The sequence below is a fragment of the Vipera ursinii genome, assembly GCF_947247035.1.
Source record: "Vipera ursinii genome assembly, chromosome: Z".
NCBI lineage: Eukaryota > Metazoa > Chordata > Lepidosauria > Squamata > Viperidae > Vipera > Vipera ursinii.
In genome coordinates this window covers 126,543,208-126,558,339 of record NC_139517.1, presented here as the reverse complement: position 1 = coordinate 126,558,339, position 15,132 = coordinate 126,543,208, and the positions used below count along the sequence as shown (strand labels likewise).

Genomic DNA, 15,132 nt, shown 5'->3' with positions numbered 1-15,132 from the left:
GTCATCCCTTTCGTGGGAAAAAGGGAACTTCGAATCTTTATGATTATTGCCTTCTTCCTCTCCAGAATTTAAAGAAGACACAGGCCAGATGCCTTCTTCTCTAACCCTCCCTTTTGTTCCCCCAGTTCAAAAGGTTCCCTTGGTCTTTGAAATAACCTAAGGCAGGCTGAATCCACATCCGCTCCTCCTTCCTCGGGAGATGGCAGAATCCATGGGGAGGGGGGATAATGTTGTAAACATACATTTATGAATGTGATATAAATGGATTCTGACACAACTCCTTCCTTAGCAAACAATTGGGGTCATTAATTACGATGCATAATTCAACCTAATCATTTTCCTTAATGGGTTATTGTGTGAGATCTGTTCAATCCCTGCTGATCCCCATCTTGTCAGACTGCAAAAGCTTGGAAATTACCATTTTAACCTCCAATTTATGGAGTTTACAGTCTTGAATTCTTGCAAACTCAGCTTGACTTCATCATTAGATGTAAAAAATATCACAGCATTGTAGGTTCATTGGTTTCGAGAATATAGACAGTCCTTGACTTAATGTCTGCAATGCAGCCCAAATTTTCTGTTGCGGAGCAAAACAGTTTTTCAGTGACATTGGCCCCATTTGATGACCTTTCTTGCCACAGTTGTTAAGAGAACCACTGCAGCTGTTATGTTAGTCACACAGCTTTTATGTGAATCTGGTTTCCCCATTGACTTTGATTGTCAGAAGGTCGCAAAAGGGAATCACGTGATCCCTTCCATCCTAGTTCAAATTTTGATCCCCATAGGGATGCTGCAATGGTCATAATCTTGGTTATGATCTTCAAGTCCTTACATGGCATGGGTCCGGGGTACCTCGAGGACCACCTGCTGCCGGCGTCAACTCCCCTCCGCCCTGTGCGTGCCCACATAGAGGGCCTCCTCAGGGTGCCTCCGGTCAGGGAATGTCGACTGGTGGCCCCCAGGGGGAGGGCCTTCTCCGGCATTATGGAACCAACTGCCGGTTGAGCTCCGGATGGCATCGGACCTTCGCTCCTTCCGGCGTGGGCTGAAGACCCATTTATTTGAACTAGCTGGTCTGGCCTGATGGGGAACGTTAGGGTTTTTAATGGGTCTTTTATTGCTTTTATTGTTATTGTAATTTTTAATTGGGCATTTTTTTAATTCCTTTTTAATTTTTGTATTGTTATTTATATATGCCCTGTTAACCGCCCTGAGTCCTTCGGGAGAAGGGCGGTATACAAATTTAATAAATAATAATAATAATAATAATAATAATAATAATAATAATAATAATAATAATAATAATAAGAAGAAGAAGAAGAAGAAGAAGAAGAAGAAGAAGAAGAAGAAGAAGAAGAAGAAGAAGAAGAAGAAGTAGTCACTTTATTCAGAGTCTTGTAACTTCGGTCACTAAATAAATGGTCATAAGTCAAGGACTGCCTGTACCAGCAATCATATGGATTCCAGTGCATGGACGAATTAAGGAGAGTGTGAGCTGATGGTTGAACTAGATCAGGCTTCCCCAAAGTTGGCAATTTCCAGCCATGTGGACTTCAAATCCCAGAATTCCACAGCCAGCAGGACCGTTGATGAGAATTCTGGGTCTTGAAATCCACATGCCTAAATAATTTCCAACGTTGGGAAATGCTAGATTAGATCATGCAGAGAAGACCACTGACATAGGGCTAGTTTTTTTAGCTAGAATTTCTGTATAAATAATATCTGACTCTTTAAAAAAATATGTAGACATTTGCCTCCAGTTTCAAATGGATCACATAGAGAGGATGCCGCTGACTGCAGAATCCCTGATTTCAGTTCATGCTCATTTGGAACATAAACATAAAATGATAGAACAGGAAGGGCCCTTGGAGGTCATCTAGCCCAACCTCCTGCTCAGTCAGGAGACTCTGTACCATTCTGGGCAAATGGTTGTCCAGTCTCTTCTTAAAAACCTCCAATAATGGAGCACCCACAACTTCTGGAGGGAACTTCTGTTCCACAGATTGAATGTTTGAATTGTCAGGAAGTTTCTCCTTAGTTCCAAGTTGCTTCTCTCCTTGATTAGTTTTCATCTGTTGCTTCTTTTCCTGCCTTCAGGGGCTTTGGAGAACAGCTTGACTCCCTCTTCTTTGGGCCACTCCCTGAGATACTGGAAGGCTGCTATCCTGTCCCCCCTCATCCTTCTCGTCATTAATCTGGACATACCCAATTCCAGCAACCGTTCCTTATATGTGTTAGCCTCCAGTCCCTTAAACATCTTTGTTGCTCTTCTCTGTACTCTTTCCAGAGACTCCAACATCTTTTTTACATCATGGTGACCAAAACTGGATGCCGTATTCCAAGTGTGGCCTTACCAAGGCCTTGTAAAGTGGTATTAATACTGCATGTGATCTTGATTCTGTCCCTCTGTTAATGCAGCCTAGCACTGTGTTGGCTTTTTTGGCAGCTGCAGCACACAGCTGGCTCATATTTAAGTGATTGTCCACTAGGACATCTATTGCTCAAAGAGTTTAATCCTTTGAAACTATTAAGTATGCCATTAACAGGGATTAATAGAACATTATTCATTTCTTATGTTGTTTAATTTTTGCTCCCTGTTATTACATTTCTACAGGACATGTAGGAGTCTAGCAAGATCTAGCAACATATAAGTTGGATAACTACCTACACAGATTTATAAATCAGGTGCAGCTATATCTACAAATCCACTAACAGAATCTTATTGCTGAATTTAGATTCAGTTCCCTATTTCAGTACATTATCCATCACATTAAACCTTGGAGTTGAAACAGGGGAAATTCCCACAAAATAAGAGGGCAGAGATTAGAGGAAGAGGACAAATACAAAAAAAAATAATTTATGAAAGAATGAAATGGCACAGTGTAGAATCATGGTTTCTTTGTTTCTCAAATAAACTAGGTTTGGTGAAAACGAGATAGGAAGCTGGCAAGGAAACCAAAGCAATCCTTAGTTGCATCAACAGAAGGATAGCATCAATATCATAAGAACTGGACAGCCATTTGCCTGAAATGGTATAGGGTTTCCTGCCTAAGCAGGGGGTTGGACTAGATAACCTCCAAGGTCCCTTCCAACATTATTATTATTATTATTATTATTATTATTATTATTATTATTATTATTATTATTATTATTAATTATCTGTGGGTACCACTTTATACAGCTTTGGTAAGATCACAATTGGAATAATGTATCCAGTTTTGGTCACCGTGATATAAAAAAAGATGTTGAGACTCTAGAATAGACATGTCAAACTCTCAATGTCATGTGACGTCACACGACGTATTGGGACTGTTTTGCCATTGCTGGCAATGGGGTGGGCGTGGCTTCCGCGTGACGCATCTGGCCCACAGGCCGGCAGTTTGACACCCCTGCTCTAGAAAGAGTGATCAGGGGACTGGAGGCTAAAATGATCAGGGGACTGGAGGCTAAAACATATGAATGGTTGCAGGAATTGGGTATGTCTAATTTAATGAAAAGAAGGACTAGGTGTGACATGATAGTAGTCTTCCAATATCTGAGGAGATGCCACAGAGAAAAGGGTAGTCAATCTATTCTCCAAAGCATTTAACAGCTAGACAAGAAGCGATGGATAGAAGAACTGAAGAGAAATTTCCTGCTGGTGAGAGGAATTAAACAGTAGAATGGCTTCCCTTCCAGAAGTTGTGGTTGCTCCATCACTGCAGGATTTCAAAAAGATATTGGACAGTCATTTGTCTGGAATGGTTTAAGGCAGGGGTGTCAAACTGCCAGCCCATGGGCCGGATGCATCACGCAGTAACTGTGCCCATCCCAGCTCCAGCAAGGGGAAAGAGTCACTATATGTGGCAACACGTTACGTGACACGGTGAGTTTAACACCCCCTGGTATCCTTGAGCCAGGGGTTGGACTAGAAGACCTTTAAGGTATCTTCCAACTCTGTTATTCTGTATTCTGAATTGATCTCTTGAGCCATTTCCCAGTGCAAGTTTAAAGAACGTCTTCTCCCAATAGTTGCTGCAAACTTTTGGATATCCCCAAAGGGATGTTGAGGAAGAAATGTTTTGATCTTTTGGAAGATTTTAAAGACCAAGACCCCATTTATAAGACTGCAAGATTGATGATGATAAGTCAAAGAATGGTTTATGAAGAACAAGCAAGTTAGATGTAAAAAGATAAACTGCGATGCTGAGTTCCATTGAAGAACTAGAAAATTAAAGATTTTAAGATACAATGATTTAAAGGTGTTATGAATCTATTTTTACCATTTATGGTCAATTTAGCTGTAGTCTTCTGGGTTCCACATTTGCAAGTATAATCTCCAGAATCAGCGATGTCCAAGCCTTGGATCATCAGTTCAACACAAGGACCTTCCTGTTTTAACTGGAATTTTCCATCTGGTTTTAGCAGCCTGGATCCCTTGTACCATTCCACAGTTGCTGCTTTGTTCAGCTTACACTGGAAAGTGGTTGATTCTCCTTCGGTCACTTCCTGGTTTTTTAATTCTTCTTGGAAAAACACGGGCAGCGCTGAAGGACGCGACATGGAGAAAGACAGGATCAAATTACTGCATGAATTAGATCTCGACGGATAAAACCCTTGCGATGTTTGAAACATACCACGAGGGAAAACAATAATCAGGAAAACCAAAACAAGGTTTATGAAATTTTGGAGAAGATCCTGCTTCTGAAACTACATTAAAAGTAATTGCATTTCAGGTGATCGAAGAAAGAACTTAGTGATCAGGAGCAACCAAGAAGCCCAAGCAAAGCTTATTACCATTCACTTTCAAAGTTGCTCTGGTCTTCTGATCCCCACACATGCAGGTATAATTTCCAGCATCTGGGACCTCCAGATCTTGGATGGAAAGCTCAGAAAAGCGCCCTTCCAGTCTCATTCGGTACTTCTCACTCGGTTTCAGTACGTTTTCCTCCTTCATCCACACGACCGAATCCACAGCTTTGGTCAACTCGCAATGCAGAGTGGCAGTTCCACTCTCAGTCACCTCCTGATTCTTCAGTTGAGTTTTGAAATGCGCAGCCACAGCTGAGGGGCACAGAAGGAGAAGATACTACATCAACAGCAACAAGTTATGGGGAAGACTATTTCTCTCACACACACATGTTCTAGTGTGACACCCATCTGGTGTGTTCTCAACAGTTGCTACCCATTCCGAATTTAGAAGGTGATCCTCAAAGTAGATTTCTCCTAAGGTCAAAAGTTGAACGCACACAAGGCAGAATTATTTGGAGAAACAGGATTCAGCCTTGCTTAAAACGGACACGAGGACTATTTTCACCTGCTCTACTAACGACAACGCTCAGAAACAATTTGCAAAGCATCCTTTCCTGCCAAGCTGAAAAGGAAAGCAGAGATCTTCAGGCCTGAAGGACGCACAGAAGGCCAAGGCGAAAGAGAGCAGACCAAGATGGTCAAACTTTGAAAGGACACAAATATAGGGGTGTAGGAACACATCCATAAGATAAGCAAAGCTGTGCTTTGATTTGGCTTTTTTTACCATTCACGGTTAGGACTGCAGTCGTCTGTTGGTCTCCAGAAATGCAGGTATAATCTCCAGCATCTTTCAAGTCCAAATCATGAATTGTCAACTCGACGATGGCACCTTCTTTCTTCATTCGGTATTTGCTGCCCGGCCGTAAAGTTTTTTGTCCTTTCACCCACTCCACCGGAGCGGGCTTATTTAATTCACAGCGGAGAGTAGCTACTCCACCTTCCAGAGCTTCGGCATTCTTCAGTTTATCTTTAAAGCTGACAGGTGTAGCTGGAGGATGAAGGGTTACAGACAAAGATATGGAGTGTGTGCATAAATACAAGAGGATCACTTAGCAATATTAGATTCAGGTTATATTATAAAGGAGGTCAAATCAGCAAATGCATCAAATGCAAAGAAAACAAGTAGAACTTTGATTGCACTCATTTGACCACCCACTTTAGACACCCATGTTTCTAGCCCCAGAATACAGACAGATAGCTATGAGGAGCTGTTAGGACAATACAGGGTGGCAGTGAGATCTTTCTGAAGCAATTGATTTAAACAAGAGAGCAAGAATCCTTTAAACTGACTTTGGGTTTTGAAACAGAGATGATTGATAGATAGACAGACAGATAGATAGGCAGGCAGGCAGAGAGGAAGAGAGATAGAGATTGAAGGACAGATAGATGGACAGATAGAAAGATAGATAGACAGATAGATTGACAGATGGGTGGATGGATACATAGACAAGATAGATAAATAGATATAGACAAAACATAGATGTAAATGGATAGATGGATGGATGGATGGAGATAGATAGATAGATAGATAGATAGATAGATAGATAGATAGATAGATAGATAGACAGATGCAGAGTTAGACAGATACTGATAGATGATAGAGAGATAGATGAATAGATAGATAGATACATAGATAAAAAGATATAGATAATTTTAGACAGACAAGATAGGCAGATGATAAGAGAGAAGGGGAGATGATATAATGGTACATGTGAATGACCTTGGGAGACAGGAGGAAACCTGCAGATTGGAGAACTGGCAGGTAAAAGGTATTTCCATTGACTGAAAGAAAAGGGACGTGGGAAGCATTTCAGAACGGACCCTCGTTTTCTAGGCAGGGAAAAATATTTGCAATTTTGCAAAATTTTGTTCATGTAACCTTACAATACAGGCAGTCCCAAAGGTGATTTTTCAAAAAGCAACTGTGTTTTTCCTTGTAGATGTTTCTCTATTAATCCAAGAAGCTTCTTCAGTTCTGACTTAATGGTGGAGGATGGAAGAATTTATACAGGTAGCCCTCGACTTACAACTGTTCATTTAATGACTGCTCAAAGTTACAATGGCACTGAAAAAAGTGACTCGTGACAATTTTTCACAGTTACGATCTCTGAAGCATCCCCATGATCATGTGTTCAAAATTCAGATGCTTGGCAACTGGTTCATACCTATGACGGTCGCTGTGCCCCAAGGTCACGTGATCCCCTTTTGCAACCTTCTGACAAGCAAAGTCAATGGGGAAGTCAGATTCACTTAACAACCAGGTTACTAATTTATCAACTGCAGTAATTCACTTAACAACTGTGACAAGAAAGGTCGTAAAGCGGGGCAAAACTCATTTAACAAATGTCTCCACTTAACAACAGAAATTTTTGGCTCAACTGTGGTTGTAAGTTGAGGACTACCTGTATTCCTTGCAGTCATCTGGTTGTTAGGACTCTCTCTGAGGGTTGTTGAGACCACTTAAGGTTTATTTGAGCCCTCAGGGTGACCTGACTAGTGCAAATGGGTGTGCAGCCTTCTAGGAACTGCTGAAAGGACTCTTGCAAACAGGAGACAGGTGGTGTCATCTCTCTCCCATCCTCTGCTGAGAGTGGGCTGGTCAGTCTTAATGTAGATGGCCTTTTTCACCCCTCTTTCAAACCAGTGATCCTTTCTATCCAGAATGTGGACTTTGCTGTTTTCGAAAGAGTAGCCTTTGTCTTTTAAATGCAGATGGACTCCTGAATCTGGCCCCAATGGGTTTGTTCTCCTATATTTGTGCCATGGGTTTGTGAAGTGGTTGCTTTGTTTCTTCAGTGAACAGAGCTGTACACGTCTCACTGCGCTATAGGCTCCATCACCCATTGGCACTATTCAGGTGACCCCGCGGGCACAGATAAACCCTCAAGTGGTCCCAATGACTCTCAGAAAGAGATGATTGCTAGGAATATAAATCCTTCCATTCTCCAGCATTCGGTCAGAACTGAAGAAGCTTCTTGGACGTGAAGTGAAATGTCTTCAAGGGAAAACAAAATCCAGTTGTCTTTTGGAAATATACCTTCGGGACAACCATGACTGAGAATCTACACAGACCTTTGTACAAGGAAAGAGCAAGCGAAGATGAGGAATGTATCCACCATCTTTCCCTACCGTGGACTTTGATCTGAGCTGTGCTCTGCTTCTCTCCCGCACTGCAAGTATATTTTCCTGCATCCTCCGGTTGTGCATGGCGAATCAGCAGCTCAGCCACGCAGCCATCCTGTTTCATCTCATACTTCTCGCTCGGCCAAAGAAGAGTCGCACCTTTCTTCCATGCCACTGTGACCTCCGGTGCGGCGAGGATGCAGCGCAAAGCGACTGTCTCGCCCTCTTTCTTTTCCACATCCTTAAGCTCTTCCTTAAAAATGGCAGGGGCCGCTAAAAGGCACGATCAGGATAAGGGGGGCAAAGTAAGGTTTTGGAGAAAACTTGCATGTGAGTTGATATGGCAACAGGAAGCACATTGGATTTGTACAGGGAAACACGACCCACTCAGTTTGGGCAGCAGCAGAGAGCAATAAGTAAATCTTCTAAATAAATAAACCACCTAGCACTGATGTTGTTATCTAGTTAGGTAATGAGACATCTGCAAGGAAACAACCAAGTTCAAAAGACACCAAGGACCTTATAGTCCTTCTTGTCCTCCTTTTCTTCCTCCTCCTTTCTATAACCTCCCCTCTCTTCTAACACTGATGATGTTACCTAGCTGGGTCATGAGATGTCTGAAAGAAAACAACTAACCTCAGGGAGCACCAAGGACTGATGGAATGAGATATGATGAAATGAACTAGATATGATATGTGAGATTGAGATATGAGATGTAATGAAATGAATATAAATGAGATATGACGTATGAGATATAAGATATGAAATATGGAGGTATGAGAGAAATGAGATATGAGGTATATCATATGAGATATGAGGTATGAGATATGAATGAGATATGAATGAGATATGAGGTATCAGATATGAAATTGAGATGTGATATGAGATATGAGACATGAGGTATGACATGTGAAGTATGAGGTAAAAGTTTGAGTTGAGATTGAGATATGAGATATGAGATACAAGATATGAGATATGAGTATCAGGTAGATATGAGATGCGAGGTATGAGGTATAATTTTGACATATGAGATTGAAATATACGAGGTATGAGGTATAAGATATGAAATGAGATATGAGGTATGAGATATGAGTATCAAGTATGAGATGCAAGGTATGAGGTATGAGATATGAGGTATAATATTGAGATATGAAATTGAAATATACGAGGTATAAGATATGAGATTTGAGATAAAATGTATGAGGTATCAGATGTGAGATGAGATACAAGATATGAGATATGAGGAATGAGATGCGAGGTATGAGATATGAGGTATAGTATTGAGATATGAGATTGAGATATACAAGGTATAAAATATGAAATATGAGATATGAGATATGAAGTATAAGATATGAGATGAGATACAAGATATGAGATATGAGTATCAGCTATGAGGAATGAGATGCGAGGTATGAGATACTGTATGAGGTATAATATTGAGTTATGAGATATGCGATATGAGATTGAGATATACGAGGTATAAAATATGAAATATGAGATATGAGATATGAGGTATAAGATATGAGATGAGATACAAGATATGAGATATGGGTATCAGGTATAAGATATGAGGTATAATATTGAGATATGAGATAGAGATATATGACGTATAAGACATGATATAACACCAGCTGCCTGCAATTAGTGCAGGTTCGCATCCCACCAGGCTCAAGGTTGACTCAGCCTTCCATCCTTCTGAGGTAGGTTAAATGAGGACCCAGATTGTTGGGGGCAATAAGCTGACTTTGTAATAATGCCGCTTGGGGGGGGGGGGCGAAAGCCCTAATAAGCAGGCATATACATAGAATGAAGGCTATTGCTAAGCAGATTGATTTGTGCTTAGATTGTAAGCCGCCCTGAGTCTTCGGAGAAGGCCGGGATATAAATGGGATTAAAAAAAATAAAAATAAAAATATGAGATGAGATACAAGATATGAGATATGTGTATCAGATATGAGATAAGAGATATAGGAGATTCTGAGGTGAGATATGAGATGAACGTAAGCAACGCCCGATTGAATTGGACCCATCTAGTCCAACCCTCTCCTTCTCACAGAGGTCCACCATGCCCAAGCAAATCATCTCAGCCTTTTCATAAAACCAAAAGGAACACCTGCATTTGAGAAAACACTGGAATCCCTCTTTCTCTAGAGACCCTGAGATTATCCACCCATTTTTTCTTACCCATCCCAGCGATGGAGAACTTCGGAAGACTGTTATGTCCAGAACTGCTATCAATACTGGCAAACATTATCAAAGCTCTCCTACCTGTCACCTCCACCTTTGCAGAGGTCTTCAGGTCTCCACTTTTGCAAATATATTCCCCTGCGTCTGACGGCTTTGCGTCCCGGATGACGAGTTCAGTCACAGGACCCCGTTGCTTGAATTCGTATTTGTCCCCCGCTTCCAGGACTACATTGCCCTTCATCCACTGCACAGGGACGTCTGATTTGTTAAGCTCACAAGTAAGACGGACTTTATTCCCTTCCTGTGCTTCCTTGTTTTGCAGTTCTTGGTTAAAAACTACCGGCAGGCCTAAAAGAAAAAAAACTAATCATATTGGTATACAGTTAATCCTTGACTTACAAGAGTTTGTTTAGTGACCACTTGAAGTTAAAAGGGCACTGAAAAAAGTGACTTATGACCCATTTTCACACTTGACCATTGCAGCATCCCATGGTCACATGATCAAAATTCACATGCTTGGCAACTGACTCATATTTACGAATGTCCCAGGGTCACATGATCCCCTTTTGCAACCTTCTGACAAGCAAAGTTGATGGGGAAGCCAGATTCACTTAACAACCATGTGACCAACTTAACCACGGCAATAATTAACCTGACAACTATGGCCAGAACTGACGTAAAATGAGGCAAAACTCACAACAACTGTCTTGCTTAGCAATGGAAACTTGGGGCTCAGTTGTGGTCATAAGGGCCACCTCTAGAGGCTTCTCTCTGATTTTATTTCTACACGACTGAAACCAATCAGACGTAGGTCCTACCTTGCACCACCAGCTTTGCACTAGATTGGCTGTCACCAATGTCGCACGTGTAGATGTCACTATCATTTTCTCTGAGATCCTTCACGAGGAGTTGCAAGATGGTCCCTTTTTGGCTGATCTCATATTTCTGGCCAGCTTGAAGGTCAACAATGCCTTTCCTCCACGTCACAGCAGACGCTGGTTTCTTGGTTTCACAGGTGAGGGTGACATTCTTATTCTCCTCCACCTTCAGGTCCTCAAGATCCTTCACGAAGCAGTTTCCAGCTTCTGGAACAGATGAAATAAATAAATAAATAAATAAATAAATAAATAAATAAATAAATAAATAAATAAATAAATAAATAATAAATGAATGAATGAATGATGATGATGATGATGATGATGATGATGATGATAATAATAATAATAATAATAATAATAATAATAATAATAATAATAATAATAATAAGAAGAAGAAGAAGAAGAAGAAGAAGAAGAAGAAGAAGAAGAAGAAGAAGAAGAAGAAGAAGAAGAAGAAGAAGAAGAAGAAGAAGAAGTGCTTTTTCTGTCATAGAACTCACTGGAACGAAGTTCTGGCACCTTTTTTGACAGGGTTAAGTAACTTCTTTCATTGCCATTTTGACTTCTAGTGGTCACTAAACAAACCGTTGCAGATTGAGGCCTATCTGTAGCCCCATCACTGACCTTCCACTGATAATGTGGCTTTTGTTTTGGAGAATTCGATCTCACAGGTATATTCTCCGCCATCTTTCACTGTGGCGTCATGGATGATTAATATCGCCCGGGTGCCTTCCTGACGCAGGTCATATTTTTGACTCCTCCGAATCTCCTTGCCATCCTTCTTCCACTTCAGGTTGTTGTCCCATCTAGACAAATCACAACTCAGGCTGACTTCCCGTCCCACAGAGGTGGACTTGTCCTCCAGCTGTCTTGTGAATTCGGCGGGTTTTTCTGTGGGGAAGAAAAGATAGGAAACCAGGTCAGAGAGAGGACACCATAACTGTTGTTGCCTCTTGCACATCTTCAACCATCACAGATGGAAAAATAAGGCTGGATTTAGACCCGTGGTTATGAAATGGCTGCATGTGTGTAGCTTCACTGTGTAGAAACTATCTCAAGGGCTTCCTTAACTCTCACAAGTTGGTCAGTTCGCCACTGGACAGCCATACAGTATGTCTGAAATGGTGGTCTATTTCTTTCTAAGCCTTTGTGGGGACTTCAAATCTTTTATATTGTAAAATAACTTTGGGGGGAAAGATAGCAGTTAATAAGTATCTCTCTCTCTCTCTCTTTGTATTTTTATCTATTCAATCATCTATATCTATCTGTTTGTCTATCTATCATTCATCTATCTACCTATTTCTTTCTACCTCTTTCTCTTTATTCAGTCATCCATCTGCTTCCTAATTCTTTCCTTCTATCCATCCAATCATGAATGTATTTCTTTTTAATTCTCTCTCTCTTCACCTCTCTCTCTCTCTCTCTTCACCTCTCTCTCTCTCTCTCTCCCCACCCCCTCTATCTATCTATTCAAATCCATCCATCTATCAATGTATATCTGTCTGTCTTTCTTTCTTTTTGGATGTCTAACTCTATCTTTCTCTCTGTCTCTCTATCCAATCATCTGTCTCTATCTCTCTTTAATTCTCTCTTTATCTATCTATCCAATCATCTATCCAACTATTAATCATTTTCTTCTTTCTCTCTCTCTCTCTTCTATTTATCCAATCATCCATCCAGCTATCAAATCTATCACTTTCTTATTCTATCTCTATCTCTCTATATAATCATCTGTGTCTCTTTAATTCTCTCTCTCTTTATCTATCTATCCAATCATCTATCCAATTATCAATCACTTTTTTATTATCTATCTATCTATCTATCTATCTATCTATCTATCTATCTATCTATCTATCTATTGTGTACTGGGTTTCTTGCAAGCAGGAGACGAGGCGAGAGAGTTCAGGCAGGAACATGCTTTATTGAATAACAGGCACTGAACTGGTAACCAAGGCTTCTACACAGCTATTTATACTGCTGGCCACTAGGCGGCGGACAATAGGTATGAAGGAGCCTATTGCCACCCTATAGCCGACCAATGGTCGTCCTGGAGACTGCATGTCTAAGCAGCCTGTGACCATTATACAGACTCCCTGATTAAGCAATCTCAAGCAGCATTCAAAGACGTGGAACAGTTCAAGTGAAACAGACCCAATACATTACTCTATCTATCTATCTATCTATCTATCTATCTGTCTGTCTGTCTGTCTGTCTGTCTGTCTGTCTGTCTGTCTATCTATCTATCTATCTATCTATCTATCTATCTATCTATCTCTGAGGCACTGTTCAGTTCATTATTCTTCCTTTAACAAAATATTCCTGAAGCAGGAAAGGTCTGTGAGAAAACCATCAGCCTCAGAAAGCCCCCAGGACCCCACCCTGGTTGATGATTTCATGGGACTCTCCACCCCATCCGACTTATTCTAATATAATCTTAGCTCCCCTCCCCCCCCCCACATCCCACTATGCACCTTTCACAACAAGAGAAGCTTTGGATTTTAAGTCACGGACAGAAAACACCACTTCGCCGGCATCGGTAACTAAGGTTTTCTTGATGGTGAGGCTGTATTTCCTTCCTTTGTTGAAAGCTCGATATCGGGCGTCATGGCTGACTTCGTTCCCATTGATCAGCCACTGACAACCATCCAGACTCTCGTGTGAGAGGATGCATTCGAAGCTACAGCTCTCTCCTTCCTGCACTTCAACATTCTTTAGGCGCTTTGTGATGCCGATATTCAGCTCTGTGGAGAAACAGGAAGTGGATTAAATTAAAATAATTACCAGAAGTCCTTGACTTACCACCGTTCCTTTAGTGACTGTTTGAAGTTACAACGGCACTAAAAAAAGTGACGACTGTTTTTTACGCTCATGACCTTTGCAGCATCCCTATGGCCATGTAATCAAAATTTGGATTCTTGGCAATATTTATGACGGTTGTAGTGTCCCGGGGTTGTGTGATCCCCTTTTGCGACTGTCTGACAAGCAAAGTCAATGAGAGAAGCCAGATTCACTTAACAACTGTGTCACTAACTTAACCACTGTAGAGGCTCACTTAACAACTGTGGCAAGGAAGGTCGTAAAATGAGATAAAACTCACTTAACAAATGTCTCTCTTAGCAACAGAAACTTTGGGTTCAATTGTTGCCGTTCAATTGAGGACTACCTGTAATTAAAATTAATTTAAATTTCATTTCATTTAAAATTTAATTTAAATTTAAAAATTCATTAAAGTAATTAAAATAACACATTAAAATAATTAAACTAAACTAAAAGAATTAAACTAAAAATTCTTAGGAGCCTCAATCAGTCAGGTAGTCCTCAAGTTACAACTGTCATTGAGCCCCCAATTGTTGTCGTAATGACAATAAAACAGCGACAACGGAAGCGTGCCCGATTTTACAACCTTTTTATGTGGCAGTCATTAAGTGAACACAGACAGACACTGTAAAGTGAATGCTGCAGTCGTTAAGAGAACCCTTTGTTCACTATGTGGCATTTTTGGCCAAAACCAGAGTTTAAACGCGATTCGCAGTCACATGACCAAGATGGGGATGTAGACATCAAAACACACAATTACTGTATGGGATTGGAAAGGTCTTCTAGTCCAACCCCCTGCTTGAGCAGGAGATCCTATACCATTCTGGACCAATGGCTATCCAATGTCTTTTTGAAAACCTCCAATGTTGGAACACCTACAACTTCTAGTGACAAGCTGTTCCACTGGTTAATTGTCCTCACTGCCAGGAAATTTCTCCTTAGTTCTAGGTTGCTTCTCTCCTTGATGAATTTCCATCCGTTGCTTCTTGTCCTGACTTCAGGTGCTTTGGAGAATAGCTTGACTCCCCTCTTCTTGGTGGCAGCCCCTCAAATACTGGAAGACTGCTATCCTGTCACCCCTCGTCCTTCTTTTCTCTAGACTGGCCATTCCCGAGTCCTGCAACCTCCTGGCCATACCCAATTCCTTCATATTTTTTTTGTCTCCAGGCCCTTAATCATCTTAGTTGCTCTTCTCTGCACTCTTTCTAGAGGCTCAACATCTTTGTCGTGGCTTTCTAAAGTCTCATTATCTCTTTTGGATCATGGTCACCAAGCACCAAGTGGACATCAGTGTGAGGGTAAGACGTCTCCCACACGATGCCCTACAGTTCTGCTG

General features: G+C 41.0%; 1 protein-coding gene across 9 annotated transcripts in view; it reads right to left on the bottom strand.

Moving 5' to 3' along the window:
• The window catches only part of OBSCN (obscurin, cytoskeletal calmodulin and titin-interacting RhoGEF), a 236,520-nt gene that overhangs the window by 150,458 nt on the left and 70,930 nt on the right, over positions 1–15,132 (bottom strand). For 6 of the 9 annotated variants that reach the window (XR_014494163.1, XM_083376954.1, XM_083376957.1 and 3 more), the window contains exons 34-41: positions 13,451–13,720; positions 11,604–11,870; positions 10,920–11,186; positions 10,183–10,449; positions 7,921–8,187; positions 5,516–5,779; positions 4,777–5,043; positions 4,263–4,526 (exon numbers count right to left, since the gene is read on the bottom strand). Coding sequence is in view for 8 of the 9 variants with exons in the window: in XM_083376954.1 (XP_083233080.1) it covers positions 4,263–4,526; positions 4,777–5,043; positions 5,516–5,779; positions 7,921–8,187; positions 10,183–10,449; positions 10,920–11,186; positions 11,604–11,870; positions 13,451–13,720 (2,133 nt within the window). In the remaining variant the exon portion in view is untranslated. The remainder of the gene's footprint in view (positions 1–4,262; positions 4,527–4,776; positions 5,044–5,515; positions 5,780–7,920; positions 8,188–10,182; positions 10,450–10,919; positions 11,187–11,603; positions 11,871–13,450; positions 13,721–15,132) is intronic. The other 3 variants (XM_083376958.1, XM_083376959.1, XM_083376961.1) reach the window with 3 other exon arrangements.